The following is a 20,448-nucleotide window of genomic DNA, read 5'->3' on the forward strand; positions in this document are numbered from 1 at the left end:
TTTGCATGCTCAGTAGATTCAGTTTAGCGGAATTAGCTGTGTGAGGAGGAATTAGCTGTGTGAGGCAGAGGGGAGCACTGATTGCTGTATAGCAAAACGGGGTAGAAAACATTTAACTCTTAAGTGTTGTTTGTTCTTCTTAATAGATAGCATGAATGTATTTGGTTGAGCCCTTAGAATGTTGAATTATTTGAACTTTCTAATTTTTAAATGTTTTAATTATAAATTGAGAACTAGAAGCAAGAGAGCCTGAGCTATATGGAGATAGTGGACACCAAGAGCTTAGGAAGGATGAAATAGAGGATTTAGAGACTGACTGGATGGGTTGGGATGGTCAAAAGTAATGTTAAGGAGTAAAAGAAATATGAAGTCCTTCAACATTAGTCTCTTAGCTTATAGTGAACAGATAAATTTCTTAGGATGAATAACATTCTACAGAATGCTTATATTTGTAGGTGTATAAAAATGTTTGCCTACCCTTCTGTTCTGTATTTCTGCTACTGTCAATAACTTTGAACCTCTTTGGGCAATAAGACAGCTAGATATCATTTTATTTCTGCTAGTATTTATATACTATGTGGTGTTTTGTTGTTTTTTTCTTTACTCTGGGTACAGTAAAATTTAGAATAATTATTGGCCACATAATTAAAGTGTGCAGTGAGTGTTATGATTTGTTGATATTTGGGAGTGGGGGGATTCCAACTGAAATGAGTTCCCTGTGGATATTTTCCTTTTATAAGATGGAATTCCGTCAAGAAGTGTGAAATATTCTATCAAAAAGTGAGGAATAGTCTATCAAGAAGTGAGAGCTATTCCATTAAGAAGTGAGAAATTTGCAGAGACCTGGGAACGTAGAAGAGATCAGATAGAATCATTAAGCCTATTTCAGAATAATTTGTACAGTGACTCTGGTTGTAGTAAACTAAAATTAAGCAAACTTAAGTTTGTAGTAAACTAAAATTAAGCAAACTTAAGTGTATAGGGAATCAGGACCCTGGTGAGAAGTACAGGACAGTTTTTATACAAAGTCAGCCAGGGAGTGAGTGTCTGATAACTCTTCTACTGTGACAAAGGAAAAGTGGTTAAAGACAATGGTGATGGATCTTTTGAAAAATAAACCTCTGTCCTCAACAAAGGATTAATCACCACCACCAACAAAAAATTTTTTATCAGAAAATAAAAAGATGACAAGAAGAATGCATAAGCAATTGTTCATATTTTTAAAAGTGAATAATACAGAAATCCATGGAGTAAAAAGCCTTCTCCCTATACGCTCTCCATCAGCAGCTCAATCCTGCTACTCTCCCCAGGAGAAAAGTCTGTTGACTTTTCTTCCAGACTTTTCCGTCTATATTTACATTTAATTATATACATACACACACACACATATATATATACCTGTGTACATATATTTTAATGTAAGTGGGGTCATCTTATACACATTTTAAAACTTGAGTGTTTTTTATTTAACAAATATATGTATTTTGACAATCATTCAGTCTAAGTATATGAATATACCCCAGACTTTTCATATTGTCCCCTCCTATGTACACTAAATATAAAGATGAAAATAGCTTTATTTCTGCTTAAAGAAACAATACTATTTTTAATGTAAAATATTCAGACAGTACCAAAGATGAAAGAAATAGTTAAAAAGCAACAGAAATCTCACCACACTGAGATGATCCCCATTTTGGTGACTAGTTAAGTCTATCCCTTTAAGTATTCACACAAGTGTAAACATACACCCATATCTACCACATACATGTTTATAATATTTATCAGTGGATTACATACAAGCTGATTTTTATCACAAAATTGTTTTACTTGTGCTTGGGGATTTTTATCCTCCCTCCCTATCCCCCCATCCCCCACCAGTCCCCTCCCAGTAACAGGTCGTAACAACCTGGTGTATACTTTCCTATGTTTCTCAGTGCTCCTACAATCATATGCATATGTCTGCATTGTTCATTTTTCACAGAACTCATTTCAGATCAATTGAAACATAGCTTACTCGTTTTTTGCTTGCTAAATATTCTAAGGCAGGAATCAGTAAACTACAGTCAATGGATCAAATCCATCCTGCTGACTGTTTTTGTAAATAAAGTTTTATTGGAACACAGTTTCACCCATTTTTCTGTTGAGTGGTGTGACCTTTTAAATTTTTTATCTGTTATATGTGATATATTTTCCTCCAGTCTGGTCTCTTTTGCTTTGTTATGATATTTTGCCATACAAGAGTTTTTTTGTTTTGTTTTGTTTTTTAATTTAAACACAGTGAAGTAAAGCAGATCTATCTTTTCTAGCTTTGAGGTTTCCTATTTTGATTTAAAAGGTTTCCTAACTCCAGGGTACTCTCTCCCTGTATTTTCCTAAAATTTTTATGCCTTAATTTTTTCGTAAGTCTGGAATGTATTTTTCTATATGTATATGAGTGGTGGTGTAGTGTGGTTAAGATCACAGAGTCTGGTTCTGTCATTTACTATATCTGTGTGACCTTGGACAAGTTAATAAACATTTCTGTGCTTCAGTTTCCTCCTTTAAAATGGGAATAATAATAGTACCTATCTCATAAGGTAGTAGTGAAGATTGTGTGGTTAGTATGTAAATAATGTTTAGAACAGTGCCTGATACACAGAAACACATGTCTATTATTATATGTTGTGAGTAGATGTCCCAGTTTTCTCCTCTGTGGATAACTAGTTGCCCTAGTAACATTTGTTGAGTAATTCATCCTTTTCCCAAAATGCCATCTCTACTGCATATTAAGTTTCCAAGTATATATAGCTCTATTTTGGGGCTCTGTAGCTTGTTATGTGGCTCTGTTTTTCCCTGTTTCAGAACATAGTGGCTTAATTACTGTAGCTTTATAAATACTGGTAACTGATGAGTGCAGTTATTTTACTTTGTTCTTCTAAATTATTTTGGCTCTTCTTGGTTTTCTTTGCTCTTCTATGTAACTTTTTTAAAAAAATCATCAAAATTAATGAAAACCCTGCTTGTTAGTAAGTTTTATTATGCAAGAGAGTGATACTAATTGCCTAGTATTGGAATGGAACCTGTGGTCTCATTAATACTTTAAGCAGTGGAAGTTTTTAGAAGTTATCTGGTTGTATAATCTACAGATTGATACCATCCACTGTGCTACGTGGGCACTGGGAATATGGTGAATAAAAACACTGGAGAAAGATAGATTGTAAGCCTGCAGTTCCCAAACTGTACCCTGAGATACCCCACAGCACCTCAGTGAACTTACAGGAATATTTCAGACTTTTTAGGGAAACATATCTGTTAGACACCATGTAAACTTCTAGGTCAAGGTAGTTCACAGTTCAACATTTGATTGTGCTGCTTTCATCTTGATGCTGCGATATCTTCGTGAAGTTGGGTTTTTGGTGGTCACTGTGATAAAAAGCAAGTATCATGCAGAAATGTGTGGAACAGGAAATGAGGATGGCAATATCCAATGGGATTTCAAGGTTTGAGAAGTTGTGCAAAGCCCAGTAGGTGCACACATCCCATAATAAGTAATTGTGATACTGAAAGATGAAATTAAAATATTTTTCAATTTATGTGTATTATTTTTTCAAAAGGGTACTAACTTGTTAAGACACAAGTATTTATTCATTCATCTGAACCTAACAACCAGAAGTCTTAGGTATTTCTTTTAGCCTAAGGAATTCATGAAAAAAAGTTGCTGAACAAATAAGGGTACCAGGAACCAAGAAAATTTGCGACTCTCTCTGCCTTAACAAGTTATTACAAACATTTAAAGATGAATACATTTGAAGTGCTATGTGGGTAGATTACTGTATGCCATGCCTGCTTGTAACAGGACAAACTAATCTTGCCTGGGCTTTAGGGACAGATAACTTTTCTGAGAAAGTGATATTTAAGCTGAGCTTGAGGGAAGACTAGTTAATTGGAGAGGGGTGCTGGTGGGAATAGCTTGTGTGAAGAGGGCAGATGTTGTATGAGACTGACAGGAGCGCAGCATGCTTCACCCGATGAAGGAAGAGCGATTCAAGGGGAGGGGCCTAGAGAGTAGGCAGAGGCCAATCACAGAGTGATGTGGCAAGCCAGTTAAGGAGTTTATTTAGATTTTTTTTTAATAAAAAGTAGTGGCAAGCCTTTGAGAGATTTTAAGTGAAGGAAGAATATCGTAGGTCACCCCCTGCTGAGGGAATAAAATAAAAGATGATAAATGTAAATGTTTAAGCAATGCTATATTCTAAGTATACTGAATGGATGGATATTTTTGGTAAAATTTTGAAGTGCCTTGGTTTTTCAAAGGCATTTGTAAACTTTCATGAGTATAATTTTTTCTTAATTTTTTGAACACATATACTCTTTTGTTCAACTTGGTTGATATGGCATAGGCTTTTTAAATGAAATAAAATCAAAATCAAGATAGAACATTAAACTGTAAAATATTTACATTGGTGTAATTTTTTTTTGTATTTTTTGTCAAATGGCAAAGACTTTGTCCAAGTTTTTAATTTTATTTATTAATATAGGTAATGACTATTTGAAATTGTTAATTTGCATATTTTAACTGCCAATCTAATACATCTCTGAGTTGTTTAAATTTGGGTGGTGTAATGAAGACTTAATAGTTATACAGAAAAGGTATAAAGGTAATTTTTCTTATTTAACCATTTTTTACTGCCCTGAAGTTTATATTTTGATTTATTTTACTACAGTTCCAGTAAATTAATGCAATATAAAACTTTTTATAGTAATAAGAAGCAAATTACTGTAGGTTACTTCTGAAAAATTCCTAAAGCTCACTTTCAAGAGTTTTAGGACTTGAAGAATCAGTTTCATATTCATCAAATGGGGATTGAAACCCCTCGTGGTGTTTGGGAAAGGGTGCTTAGTCTATTTGGAATTTGTTTATCATTGTAAGTGTTGGAAAATGTTAAACCAAGTGAATATTATTTCCTTTCCTCTGCCAGTGTGTTTCATATTTATTTATAACTATTCTTTTATTATGTAATAAAGAATTAGTGTCATACTTAAATTCATAATGTAAGTAACCTATAAATAAAAGGCTGTGTAGATATATTTGAAAAAGTCTTGGTTTCATTTGTTCATATGAAGAAATCTGATTCCAACTTGAGTTGTTCACAAAGGAGTTGATCAGTAGTTCTCGTGAAAAAAAGAGGTAAAACTAAGTTGGAAAGCTTTCTCTGGCTGAGAATATAGGGTTTATAGCAAATGTTTTCTTTAAATTATGTTTTTTCCATGTTCAAAGAACTGGCTGAAGACTTAGAAAAATTAACCTGATCCTTCCAGTGGTCTTTACATCAAAATGAATTCGAGATGAAGATTAAATATAGAACATGAAACCACCAAAGTACTAGCACAAAACAAAGCTGAATTTTAAAAAATATTCTTGCGATAAAGAAAACCTTTTTAAATGTAACACATTTACTTTTATGTAGTTAAAATGTATTTTCTTATAACAGAAAATCATAATATCAAAGTAGAAAAAAGAACATTTACAAAACTTGATAGCTATGTCCAAAAATTGTAGGTTGAATAATCCACTAGAAAAATGACAAAGGGTGTGTATAGTGAATTTATGAAAGAAATACATCTGGTAAACATAGAAGAGATACCGTCTTAACAAAGAATCATTTCAATTTTCTACCTCCTTTACATTCTGTAGAAAATTTCACTTTGAATACTGTAATTTTAAATATTTCTAAATCCCATTGTAGGGTTTGAAATAACACTTCTACTAGATACTCATATCATCTAACAAGGTTGGATTATCTCCGCTAGCAGGGTCTTTTTTCCTAATGTTCTTCTAAATGGGTCAAATTTTGATTTCCTAATAAAAAGTAGATTTTATTTATTAGATATTCATAGTGAAATGACTGTATTTGTGTATCATACCTAAGGGGAAACCACTTAAGAATAATTTTTGGACATGTTATATTTTCTTACAGCAGTAGTAGAGGAAAGTTTTGCTTAACTTTGTTCTTTTTCTTTATTATTTTTGCAGGATTCAGCATTCGGACATTCACTCCATTTTATTTTTTGGTGGAACCAGTGGATACCCTCTCAATTAGAGGCTCTTCTGTTATACTAAACTGTTCAGCATATTCTGAGCCTTCTCCAAAAATTGAATGGAAAAAAGATGGAACTTTTTTAAACTTAGTGTCAGACGATCGACGCCAGCTTCTCCCAGATGGGTCTTTATTTATCAGCAATGTGGTGCATTCCAAACACAATAAACCTGATGAAGGTTATTATCAGTGTGTGGCCACTGTTGAGAGTCTTGGAACTATTGTCAGCAGAACAGCCAAGCTCACAGTAGCAGGTAAGTTTTGTTGAGTAATTTATTTGTATTTTCAAATTTTTTATAAAGGGTAAATCTTGATAAAAGCAGTATTATCTTAGAGTTTTCATTAAACTGGTTACAGCAAATACACTCATTTAACAAGTATCTATTGAGCATATACCAGGTGTATAGGATTATGCTAGGACTTGATCAGTGCTGTAGGGAGTAAACTACAGCACTTTTCCATTTTCTAATGGTTTAGATGGCTTAAAGTTGCTATCAGAAGTAGTGAGCCAGGTCTTTTTATCTTTTTAACTTGGAAATGGCAAAAGAAGTTGTGCAGGAAAATTGTCACTTTGATTGTGAACTTTTATCCTACCTGCATAACCATTTAGCATGATTTTGTAAAACTTGTAGTATAGTCAGTCTTGGTTCTTTATGCCTTAACCAAGGAAATGACATTTAATCGGATTATTTAAAAATCTGTAGGATACTGTGCTCTGAAACGGGAGAGGCCACCGTAGTGGGGAGCCCGCTCACCGCAATGAAGAGTGGCCCACACTCACTGCAACTAGAGAAGGCCCACCAAAAATTAAAAAAAAACAAACAAAATCTATAGGTTATATATGTATATATATAAAGAGCAGAAAGTTGTAAAGAGAAAAATTCACTCTCTTTTAGAGCATTCCTGTTTGAAAAATGTTGGAAAGTGTAAGAACAATTAAAGATCTAGAAAGATAAGCTATGGTTCCTAAAGAGGTCATACTGTTTGTAGTAGATATTATAGTCCTCCGATCAGTGTTTCTACACTTGAGAACCAGATGAAGTAAGTTTCTGTTAAGGGTCAGATTGTACAAAAATTGTTTTATCTTTAAGTCTTAAATTTATTCTCAGTGAAATGCTAACATGTGAACAAAGAATATGACTGAGACAGTAGTTTCCCATCTTGTTCCCACTCTAGGATCATGGCTCCCCACTTCCTGCTCACTACAGGTTGTATTTGCTTGTTCATTCAGAGTGTGATGGCTCTTTTTCTCTTTGCAGCCAAATACTCAAAGTTGAATTTGAGTGTGATGTACAGCCACTGTAATTATTTCATAATCCCAGATTGAGGATGGAAAAATAAAAGGAGAAAAGAATCAGGCCTTTTGACAGTTTGCCTTTTCTCTTTTTTCTTTCTTCTCTTTCTTTCAAAAATCTTTTTGCCATACTTTCTCCAACATGTTGATAAATAAGTTAGCATTATGACTGACTGCCCCTATAATGTCACTTAGGTCAGCTTTTGTTTATCATTCACGTTCTTAAGCTGGGCTTTTCATCTTGACTCCTTCCTCTCAGCTCTCCCCCACGTCCAATCACCAAATCCAGTGAATTCTGCTTCCTAATTCCTCTGTACTTGATCCACATGCTCCTTCCTGAGGCTACTCCTGGTCATCCCTCATCACAACCTTGTAACTGTCTGCCACCTCATTTTTTCCCTCCTCCAACCCAGTCTCCACTCTGTGGTCAGAGCAGTCTTTCTCACCCTTCAGTGGCTCTCCAGTAAACGACATCAAGTTAATGTCTAAACTCTTTAACAGGCCTGTTGAGTCCTTTCGTGAGCTGACCTCCACTTCTCCAGCTTCATTCCTAACACTCCGTTCTGCTTCTGTCCCTGCCCCCCTACCACCATCGCCACGCTCACCTCATTTTAGGCTCTGGCAGTACTGAATGTTTTCACTTCCCTTTCATCCTCTGCCTCTGGCCTTTGTTCACGGCTTCCTCACTGCCTATTAATCCTGTCCTCCACCTTTTCTTCTTTTTCTTCTCCTCTGCTAGGTTTGTTCATCATTCCTTTTAGCTTTCATATCCTTTAGGCAACATTTTTGACCTAATATCTAAGTAAATAGGCAATTTTAATACAAAACCCAAGTTCTTTTGCTGCAAACAACATTCTGTAGGAGATTTGTTTAACCTGCTCTTGGCCTGGGTATCAGGAGGAAATAATATCTAAGCTAAGACATGAATAGAAGTTCTTTTTAATACTTGCATAGTATCCATTGTATTTGTATATATTGTGATTTATCTAAGAATTCCCTTTTTGATGAATAGTTAATGGATAAAAATTGTTTGATGTTATAGACAGTAGTATAGTGAACAAACTTTTGCAAATCTTTATTTCTATAGAATAGAATAGGACTGGAGATGGGGTGAATGAGGGCAAGAAGGGGGTGGGAAAGGGGTGGGTAAAAGGAACGGGAATGACTGCAAGTGAATACAAAGTTTCTGTGGGGGATGGTGAAAATGTTCTAAAATTAGATGATAGTGATAGTTGCGCAACTCTGTATACTAAAGACCATTGAATTGTGGACTTTAAATGGTAGCCTTTATCATATATAAATTGTACCTGAGTAAAACTATTTTTAAAAAAAAGCTGCCAAAAAAAAAATATGCTCCTGCTAAATTGCCATTCTGAAAAACTATTGGTTAGAGTTCTTTGTTTGCAAGGAATAGAAACTGACTCCGGCTAAGTCAAACAAGAAGGGGAATTTTTGAAAGCACACTAAGTAGATAGCTCATAGAATTAAATATGAGAGGTCTTTTTCTCTGGGCTGTCTCATATCTCCACAGCAGAAATTTTTCTTTTACTGCCTGGACAGTCCCCTGTCTGTGGGTGTTTTGTGCCCAAAGGTGGGGTAACTGGGTAGTCTAAATACAAACACTGTTAATCCCTTCTTGTCAATCCCATGCCTCACTCCCACTCTCTCTTTTTTCTCCTGCAATTCTCCAAAGACAGCAGGACAAACTGGCCTCCTGCTTGTGAGCAAAAGAAGCTGCAGCATTTTCTGCCTCGATATGTCAGTTACTAGTTCCTCCATCTGCTTTCTCTATCCAGAAACTTTTTGAAATCTCTTGTCTGCCAACTTCCCATATGTTGTTGTGGGTTTATATTTTAAAAAATTACTCATTTTCATGAGAGCACAGGAGGAAGAATATTTTGACTTTTTAAAAATAGAACTAGTTCTTGGTTTTATTTGATTCCTTTTTTCCTCTACTTTATTAGTTTCTGTTTATCTTTGTTAATTCTTGCTTCTAATTTTCCGATTTCTGAAAAGTAGATATTTGGTTAATTTTATCTTTATTTCTTTCCTTCAAAAATCCCCTTGAAATAAAAAATAAGAAAAAATTTGTAGCAGAGCTAGACAACCTGTGTGTCATTTCCATATAGACTAGTTGACTATCATAGAACTAGAAAACCTGGAATTATGTTTCTCATTATTTAATGTTTGCTAGTCTTTGAAGAAACATTTTGTTGTGTTCTGAGCATATCAGAGTCACTTAAAATTTTTTTAAAATTTTTATACAATTTTTAAAGGTTACTTGCCATTTACAATTATTATAAAATTATTGGCTATATTCTTCATGTTGTGCAATACATCATTGAGCCTATCTTATACCCAATAGTTTGTACCTTCCACTCCCCCTCCCCTGTGTCCCCACCCCACTTCTCCCCCCGTAACCACTGGTTTTTTCTGTATATCTGCTTTTTTTTTTTTTTTAAAGAAAAAAAGGTAATTTAGATTTTATTATAAGAAGAAGTTCTGCTCATCAAAGGCACCTTTAGAAATGAATAGTCAGCCCACAGATTGGGGAAAATATTCACAGTATATGCTTAAAAAAGAACTCATGGCTGCAATATATTTTTAATAACTACTACAAACCAACAATAAAAAGAAAAACAACCCTATTTTTTAATGGGCAAAAGACTTGACCAGACATTTAATAAGAGAAAATGTAGGTATAGCTGATATCACATGCTCAAAATCATTAATCATTAGGAAAATGCAAATTAAAATCACAATGGGGTACCATTTCACACCTGTTAGAGTGGCTAAAAGTCAAAAAGTATGCCAGTACCAAATGAGGATGTGGAGCAGTTGATCCTTGTATATCTGCTCTTAACCATTACATTCTGTGGCATCTACAAAGTATTTATGACTACATTTTTTTGGTTAATATTCTATTTTGAAATAATTATAAATTTGTGGAATTGTCATAAGAATGAAACCAAGAAATCTCATATATTCTTCAATCAGATTACCCGATTGTTAACATTTTACCACATCTGCTTATCATCTAATATGCACGTACCCACATAAAATTTTTTCTTAACCATTAAGAGTAAGTTGCAGATGTTACCCCAACCTAAATACTTCTGTGTGTATTTCCTAAAAACAAGGACCTCTTCCTAAGTAAACATCCATCAATATTAGGAAATTAACCTTAATAAAATACTATCATTTAATCCATAGATACAATTCATATTTCACTGGTTGTCTCAATAATGTTCTTAGTAGCAGAAAAAACAAAAGCAGAAACTTTGCCCCATCATCCCCCTTCCTTTCTGGTCCAGGGTTACAAGGTTTACTTAGTAGTTCTCTCCTTAGATTCTTACGATCTCAAACCATTCTTCAGTTTATCCTTGTCTCATTTTGGATTTTCTAATTTTCCTCCATGAATAGATTCAGATTTTGCATTTTGGGGAGAAATATCACAGAAGTGATGCTGTATTATTAGTGCATCATATCAGGAAGCATGTGGTGTTTTGTTCCATTACTGGTGATGTTAACTTTTATTACTTGGTTAAGATTGTCTGTACTATGTTTCTCTACTCTAAAGTTAATAAATATTTTGTACTTTTATTAATTAGTAAAAAGTATTTTGGGAAGAAGTAATTTGATACTCTGTAAATATTCTCCATCCAACTTTCACTTACTAGTTTTAGCATCTATTCTTGATTCTTCCTGCATTAATGATCATTATCCCAGATTTAGCCAGAGGAAACTCCTTTTGATCTGACTTCTGTGTCCTTTTGATATGTCCCTGTTATTCTTTAGATACTTCCTTACTTTCTGTCACAAGATTTTCCAGACTCATATTGTTCTTTCCCTACTCCAGTCCTAAAATCAGCCATTTCTCCAAGCTGCATTAGTGGAGAATAGTATTTAGAAATTATGATTAGGTCACCATATGTATACATTGCTACTGAAGTGACATTGATTCTGGGCTCTCTGGACAGAGTTAGTATGTGTGTGTGTATCTGTAATAACTGTATATGAAATGTATATATATTTTACGCATATACATTTATATCCAGATATACATCTATCTATATACATCTATAGTTTTATAAAACTGTTAAGTTTACACTGATACCTCTGTTCTAGTCCAATACCATGGGATTTATTCTACCCTTCTGCTATTAATATTTGTACCTTGTTTCTTCAACTGTGAGGAATCTGACTCCAGTTATTCCTAGTACATTTATTTACTTGATCTGTATCCCTGTATGTAGCCAATTTCCTGACCCATGGACCTTCTTGACCCTGGTTCCACTACACATGTGGCCACACAGGCTGACTTGCTCCTGGTTCCTATGACTACATTTTAAAGTAATATTTAACTACTTTTTATTTTCTCGTTTTCTTTATTGTCTAGGTCTTCCAAGATTTTCCAGCCAACCAGAACCTTCTTCGGTTTATGTTGGGAACAGTGCGATTCTGAATTGTGAAGTTAATTCAGATTTGGTCCCATTTGTGAGGTGGGAACAGAACAGACAGCCTCTTCTTCTGGATGATAGACTTACCAAACTTCCAAGTGGAACACTAGTTATCAGCAACGCAACTGAAGGAGATGGGGGACTCTATCGCTGCATAGTTGAAAGTGGTGGGCCACCAAAGTATAGTGATGAAGTTGAATTAAAAGTTCTTCCAGGTATTAGTTTATTATCAGCACTGATGGTTTTATGTTTATTAATGGATAAAAATTGTTCTGTTAGAATTTTTTTTTAATAAACACTGTTACAGGTGTGGGGTGAGATATTAATGTCAGCATAAAGAGTTTCAGTTTCTTACAGGGAGAGAAAAGAAGAAAACATACCAGACAGATTTTTAGCAAATGTGTTGGTCAGTAAAAATTTACCAAGCAATAATGTTCAGTATCTGTGGCGTTCTTCGTGGCCAAAGAAACATTAGCTCTGTGTCTTTTGTCAAACCTCTATCTTCTGCTCTCTCCCCCAATAGCATACTTTTTATAGTTCTCTTACCTCCCTGTAATAGGGTTGTTTTTATAGTTAAGTCTTTTTACTTATAAGAATCAGAGACTCAGGCTGGTTCATATAAGGGATGGGCAGAGTAGTAGCTGTTAGTACTGCATCTCTAGAGACACTGGTGAGCAAGAGTTCTTGGATCTTTGTGATGCTCCCGCATTTTAATGAACGCTTCTCTTTCTGTCTTTCCTTCTCTTTGTGGGTTCTCATTCTTTCTGCCCTTACTGGCTTTCCTCATAATCTGTTTTGTGCATCTTTTCTCAGCTCTGTAACTTCTGCTTTCTCATGACGTCCTCTCACTTGTGGCTCATCATAGTCCCTCTACCCTCTTGGTGCTTCCTGACCTTTCAGCTTCTATTCCCACTGCTACATGCCTGATTCTTTCCGTATTTCTCATTTCAAATCTGAGTTGGACCATCCCTACATTGTTTGGACAGTTTTTATATATAACCATTTTGTAGGCATGTTTTTAGCCTATGGATTGGCTTGCAGAGGGAGGCCAATGTTATCCAATGTTATGAGCAGCCACTCTTGAGAGTATTCCTAATGGGCCTTGAACTGATTTTTTAAAATGCGGTTTCTTTCTTTGTCATCATCGTTCTTGCCCTTATCATTCCTATCCCAGTGTATTCTCAGCTCAGCAGCCACAGTTATCTTTTAAGATGTTTATTAGATCATGTCACATCTTTGCGCAGAACCTCCTAATGGTTTCCCATCTCAGAGCAAATGTTAAAAGTCCTTGGCCTGTAAGGTTTTGTATAACCTTAATGCCACCTCCCTCCCCCATCTCTCTTCTTACATCTCATACCCTTCTCTCCCTCACTCTGTGATTGTTGCCACCTTATGTTTTTAGAACACTCCAAACATGCTCTTGCTTTAGGGTCTTTCTACTTGCCATTTTCTCTGCCTGGAATCCTCTTCCCTCAGATATCTCTGCCTGACTCACTGTCTTACCTCTCTGCTCAAATACCACTTTATCAGTGAAGCTTTCTTTGACCACTGTTTAAAACAACAGTCTTCCATTTGTGCCCCAGCGCTTTCTCCTTCCCCCTTCATTTTACTTGAGAACATATCACCATCTGACATACTGTATCTTTTATTTGTTGTCTCTCTCCCCTTATTAGTATGTAAGCTCAACTAGGGCAGGGAATTTTGTCTGCTGCCGAGAACGGTAACTGGCACATAGAAGCCAATAAATATTTGTACAGATTTGTTTGTTTTGATCAAAATTTGATTAATTCTAGGTAAATAGTTCAAGGTGAAAAAGAACTATTGCTATATAGCGATGTCTTCCTGCCTACTTCCTGACTTGCTTTTATGTGACAGAGGGCATATTTTTTTCTCTAAATCTGTGGTAGCAGTCAAGCAAATCCTAAAACCAGATTCAAGTAAATAAGATTCTTGGTGTCAAAAGGATGAGCCACCATGAAATATCTGAAACAAAAAGTACAGAATGTTTTGTTTACTTAAGGGAGAGCTATGCTTGTGAAGCATAGTCGTCTTGAATAATGCAAACTGCTAATCTCCTGTAAAATTTTTGGGAAGACATTGTTCTTGGTGTGTTGGTTAGGAGGCTGGGATGGGTTGATGTCAGTAATAGAAGCATGTTTTGTGGTTGGTTACAGAGATGAGAGCAGGGTCAGCCTTAGAAGCAAGGGATTCCACCACTTAATGGCTGACTTTTAAAGGCATTGGTTAAACTCATTGGTTGGCTTTCAAAGGCATGTTCACTGAAGCGAGTTGTACTGAACTATTAGACGGTGTTTACTTGTTACCATAGCTACAGAACTGTCATCTGTTGGTTACACAAGTTTAAAGCCAGCTCTGGTGGTTGTTACCATGGCTATAGAACATCTTTTTCTAAGAGTATGGGGATAAGAGTCACATCTCTTTGCCTGAGAACAGTCTTTTTTCTCAAAACTTAACATTAGAAATATCACCCCCATCTAGTAGAGAACCCTATCTTCTACCCTACGCGTATGGCCTTTTCATATGCTCATAAGAGGGCAGCTGTATGAAGTGAATACATGTATAGTGGTAGCCTGTTAGTTGCACCATTATAAAATCAAAGGTTTGACAGTCTAAGTGAGAAAGTCAAAGCGATGAAGATCAAAGAGTTTCAGAAGTAACACACAGGTGTAGGGAAGGAAAAGAAACCACTTATGGTATCCCTGTGAGTGGGGAGGATACTGCTAAGGGTCCTGAGCTTGCTTAGTCTTTTTTCTATTTGTACCACTCATGAAGCATTTACTTTATGTTATCTTTTAAAATGAAGGGGATTCATGTCAGATCTCACTCAGGTGACCAGTAAGCACATTGAAAGCAGGAGTTATAACCTATACATCTTTAAGGCCCCCAGAGAGCCTAGCACAAAGTTTTGCACATGGAAATTATTAAGAAATGTTTGCTAATTTAAATGGAATTTTCTAGTCACTTTTGCTTAAACTATTTTGTTGTATAAAGCCGCACAGACTGAATAGGAATTTGCCATTCTTTATCATTAAAGTGATAAAGTGCTTTCTTAATTATTGTCTTTTGTTTAATTTTTTTTTTTTTTTTAGATCCTGAGGTTACATCAAACTTGGTATTTTTGAAACAACCTTCTTCCTTAGTCAGAGTCATTGGTCAGAGTGCAGTGTTACCATGTGTTGCTTCGGGACTTCCTACTCCAACCATTAGATGGATGAAAAATGAGGAAGCACTTGACACAGAAAGGTAAAAATGTCTGCCTAAAAGCCTTTTCAGCCTTAGTGTGAGACTTGGTCTGATCTTATTTGGGACTATTGATTAACTTTAAAGTGATTATATCTTTCATTTTTATTTAACTACATCATGATGCTCATTTATCATTCTTGAAATATGTTTATATTGCTGTATATGATTAGGATGTTTAAAGAAAAAAATGCTTTTAAGATATTAAGGGATAATTATTCCATTGGTTTTTTTCTGAGCTGCAGTACACTTAAATTCAGGCCTTAGGCCCTCCTTCCCTAAATTGTTGCAAGAGTTTCTGATCCTGACTACCTGAGACGTCTCACTTATTCTCATATGCATTTTGTCGATAGTAGTGTTTTCCTTTACTTAAACAGTAAAAGAAAAGGTATTCCTCATTCTTTTGTTTTTGCCTTTTAAAATCATACCAGCTTCCTTCTATGATCACAAATTTTTCATCTTACACACCAGCCTTTTCTGTTGACATCAACCACCCTGTCATCTCTCCCAACCCCCCTCATTACTTCCTTAGGTAATGGACACTTTTCTCAGTTGTATTCTGGTAAGAGAACTGAGGTGGTGGTGGTGGTGGTAGTTAGGTATATTTTGTTTACAAAACAAAGTCATTTTGTGCATTGTAGGATGTTTAGTAACATCCCTGGCCTTTGCCCATGAGATGCAATAGCACTCCCAAGCTGTGACAACCAAAAATGTTTCTAGATATTGCCAGATGTCTCTTGGGGAACAAAATTGTCCCCAGTTGAGAACCATTGTCCTAGAGCAGTGCTTTCCAATAGAAATGTGATGTAAGCCACATATATAATTTTAAAATTTCTAGTATACATGCACTACTAAATATACTAATTTATACAGTGTACAGGTGAAAGGGAAATTTAGTTCTACCAAAACAGTGAAGTTTGTGTTTAATGCTGCTTCAACTTTTACATTTAAATAAAAATTAAATAAAATTAATATTCTGTTCCTGAGTCAGTCTGGCCACATTTCAAGTGTCAGTAGCCACATGTGGCTAGTGGCTATTGTTTGGACAGAGCAAGTATAGAGCTTCCCAGTTGAGTAATTTAAACTAAGCAATAATCTTAATTTGTGTCGTTCAGTAAACAAGACATGGAAAGGGATATCTGACTAGTCAGCTTGGTGATCAACCTTTACTGATCAGTGGGGATGCTAGAATACAATCAGATTGTTCCTCATGTGTTCCATTAGCAAAACTGATAGTATCATCTGATATCTTGCTGAACACCTATGCAGTCACCAACTTCTGCCTGTATTTTACTTCCTTTTTTCCCCACTCTTTTTCCCAGCTAAATATTATGCAAAGAATTTCTAAGACTTCAAGGGAATTATTTTAAACTTACGCTACCTGAAACATAAGGAACCTTAAAATAGGGGATACAAATTTCAAGCTCTTAGAGAAGAAATTTTAATTGGCTGCATGTTAGAACAAAGTATCAGGAATGGGAAAGCTGAGATAGGTTATTTTTAAAACTTTTATATTTTATAATCATAGAAGTACATTCTGAAGATAAATAATGATATAAGAGTTTGATTTCTTAGGTAAGAAATAGAAGTGAGAATTTCTGTGTTTCTCATTTGTTTATTCAGTAATTATTCAACAAATATTTATTGAATGCTGATTATGTTAGGCCCTATTCTAGCAGGGAATAGAGTAGTGAACCAGATAGAGGTTTTTGCTCTTACAGAGCTCATATTCCAGTGCTCAAGAGTCAGGCAATAATGATATGAACATATGAAATTTTAGTTTATGATAAGTGCTATGAAGAAAATTAAGACAAATTTAGTAATTTCCTAGTAATATTACTCTGAATTTTAAGGATAAATAGGAGACATAAGATTGAGTTGACTGTTTCCAACCTTGAGTTTTGTAGGCTTCTGAATACTTGGGTTATATGGTAGAAAAGTCTGAGAAGCATTGCTTTGATATATCACTGTCTCAGGAAGCTTCAGAAGAATATAAGAGCAGGACAGTGTTGATGTTGTTCACATTGATGTTTCCAGACCCTGGCACAGTGCTTGGCATGTAATTGGGTAGGGATAGTGGTGACCAATATATTTTGGTTGAATATCTGAATGTAGTATAGGAAAATGTAAGTAGGTGAATGGAACACAAGAGTGCTTCAGGTTAGATGCAGGTAATTACTCAAAATATCTCTGTTTCTCCCAGAGCCTTATGAGATATGTAGATGGACCTTAGTTAATAAATTGTTTAGATCTCAAATTAGAAAGAAATTTAGAAATTGAAAGAAAAAAGTGGCTAGAAATCCGGGTAGTAACTGGGCTGGCTCTAGTAAAAAAAATCTTAAATTATTAGACATCCTTCTCTATCATTAATTTTATTTTATTTTAAATTTTATTTATTTATTTATTTATTTATTTTTGGCTGTGTTGGGTCTTCGTTTCTGTGCGCGGGCTTTCTCTAGTTGCGGCAAGCGGGGGCCACTCTTCATCGCAGTGCGTGGGCCTCTCACTGTCGCGGCCTCTCTTGTTGTGGAGCACAGGCTCCAGACACGCAGGCTCAGTAGTTGTGGCTCACGGGCCTAGTTGCTCCGCGGCATGTGGGATCTTCCCAGATCAGGGCTCGAACCCGTGTCCCCTGCATTAGCAGGCAGATTCTCAACCACTGCACCACCAGGGAAGCCCTATCATTAATTTTAAGACCTCTTTGAAAATGAATATTTTAAAACATTTCCATGGCTTTTATAAATGTCTTAAGAATTGATATATTTACTTAATCTTTTGATCAGATTTGTTCAGATCCAAACCAAACATAGGTATTGAAGTGGGGGTGGTGGTGGAAATGTATCCCATTAATTAAGTAGTTTTATTTGAAAGGGGGAGAATTTAGAAAACACAGACGCCAAAGTGCAAGGTGACTGACAGGAAAATGTAATTTAGTAATTAAATAATGTTATGTTTTAGTGGAATGATAGATTAGAACCCAGCTGCAAAAGAACAGGTTATAGTTATAAAGATGCTTAATGTTATTACAATTGACAGTAGTAGAAAAATTAGAGTATTTAAAAAACAAGTAGAGGACTTCCATTTCTGGGAAGATTGAGTAGTATTTTTCTGTATTCTTCCTGCTAAATACAACTAAAAACTCTGGCCATTATATGTAAAACAAACGTAAGAAGACTCTGAAAGGTGGAGAGAGGAAGATTGACTGGCTAGGGGTCTTTAGACCTAAGGAACACCATGATGGTGTGTTCCCTGGTTTTTGTTTTTTCCTCGTATGTCCCAGCTTGAGCTGAAGAAGCTGATAACTTGGAAACACCACTAGGCATAAACAGAAAACCTCTACCAAAGGTGTGCTCTCTCTAGCCAAAAGACCAGGAAAGAGGCAGCCTGGCAAGATAAAAACTGTTAGACTATAATCACTCCTACTCCAGCCAAACACCACATAAGAAACTGTGGCTCCATCCTCTCCTATGCCAGCAAAGGCCAAGTGGGAGGCCTAGACTTCCACCCTCACCAGGTTGTAATGAGGTCTCCCATCCTCCCTGCTATATGGTGTCAGAGGCTAAGTAGAGAGCCAAGATTTTCATCCCAACTGGGAAGTATTGAGGCCCCCACCCGTGCTGTATCAGTGGAGACACACGGGGAGCCTGGACTTTCATCCCACCTGGCAATAAGAGACACTCCTTCCCAACTTCCCTTTTCCACTGGAGTGGTGTCAGAGGAGGCCTGTGGAGAGTCAGGACTTTCAGCACCGTGTAGCATCGACACCCTCTCTTCATGGTGTCATTGGATGCTGTGTGGGGAACAGTAATGAGTTACTCTTACTGCACCCAGCCAGGGGGGCAGTATCAGTGGAGGTCTGGTGAGGAGCCAGAACTCCCAACCCTGCTCAGGGGTAAAGAGGAGTCCCCCCTTCCCCGTCAGGTATCAGTGGAGACTGAGTGTAGAACCTGGACTTCTACCTCCACCTGACATAATGAGGTGGCACCTCCCCTTTCCTCTGGGTGTCAGAAGAAGCCAGCTGAAAACAAAAGGTTTAGTAAAATCCAGAGTCTCATAATATGATGCCCCAAATATCCAGATTTCAGTTGAAAATCACTCATTCATACCAAGAACGAGGAAAATCTCAAAAGAGAAAAGACAGTCAATTGATGCCAACACTGAGATGACAGGTCTTTGAATTACCTGACAGAGATTTTTAAAGCACCCTTAGGTAGGTGTATTCCTAGGTATATTATTCTTTTTGGTGCAGTGATAAATGGGAGTGTTTCCTTAATTTCTCTTTCTGATTTTTCATTGTTAGTGTATAGGAATGCAAGAGATTTCTGTGCATTGATTTTGTATCCTGCTACATTCATTGATTAGCTCTAGTAGTTTTCTGGTGGCATCTTTAGGATTTTCTATGTATAGTATCATGTCATCTGCAAACAGTGACAGTCTTACTTATTTTCCAATTTGGATTCCTTTTATCTCTTTTTCTTCTCTGATTGCTGTGGCTGAAACTTCCAAAACTATGTTGAATAATAGTGGTGAGAGTGGGCACCCTTATATTGTTCCTGATCTTAGAGGAGGCAAAAGACGTGTATGCAGAAAACTGTAAGACACTGATGAAAGAAATCAAAGACGATACAAACAGATGGAAAGATATACCATGTTCTTGGATTGGAAGAATCAACATTGTGAAAATGACTATACTACCCAAAGCAATCTACAGATTCAGTGCAATCCCTATCAAATTACTGATGGCATTTTTCACAGAACTAGGACAAAAAATTTTACAATTCGTATGGAAACACAGAAGACCACGGATAGCCAAAGCAATCTTGAGAAAGAAAAATGGAGCTGGAGGAATCGGGCTCCTTGACTTCAGACTGTACTACAAAGCTACAGTAATCGAGACAGTATGGTACTGGCACAAAAAACAGAAATATAGATCAATGGAACAAGATAGAAAACCCAGAGACAAACCCACACACATATGGTCACCTTATCTTTGACAAAGGAGGCAAGAATATACAAAAGAGAAAAGGCAGCCTCTTCAATAAGTGGTGCTGGGAAAACTGGACAGCTACATGTAAGAGAATAAAATTAGAACACTTCCTAACACCATACACAAAAATAAACTCAAAATGGATTAAAGGCCTAAATGTAAGGTCAGACACTGTCACACTCTTAGAGGAAAACGTAGGCAGAACACTCTTTGACATAAACCACAGGAAGATCTTTTTTGACCCACTTCCTAGAGTAACGGAAATAAAAACAAAAATAAACAAATGGGACTTAATAAAATTTAAAAGCTTTTGCACAGCAAAGGAAACCATAAACAAGGCAAAAGGACAACCCTCAGAATGGGAGAAGA

General features: G+C 36.1%; 1 protein-coding gene across 4 annotated transcripts in view; it reads left to right on the top strand.

Moving 5' to 3' along the window:
* NEO1 (neogenin 1) overlaps window positions 1-20,448 on the top strand; it is a 249,018-nt gene that overhangs the window by 64,601 nt on the left and 163,969 nt on the right. For all 4 annotated transcript variants that reach the window (XM_068555121.1, XM_068555114.1, XM_068555126.1 and 1 more), the window contains 3 exons: window positions 6,014-6,331; window positions 11,771-12,046; window positions 14,942-15,095. In XM_068555121.1, the coding sequence (XP_068411222.1) occupies window positions 6,014-6,331; window positions 11,771-12,046; window positions 14,942-15,095 (748 nt within the window). The remainder of the gene's footprint in view (window positions 1-6,013; window positions 6,332-11,770; window positions 12,047-14,941; window positions 15,096-20,448) is intronic.

Source organism: Eschrichtius robustus, chromosome 1 (genome assembly GCF_028021215.1).
Source record: "Eschrichtius robustus isolate mEscRob2 chromosome 1, mEscRob2.pri, whole genome shotgun sequence".
Lineage (NCBI taxonomy): Eukaryota > Metazoa > Chordata > Mammalia > Artiodactyla > Eschrichtiidae > Eschrichtius > Eschrichtius robustus.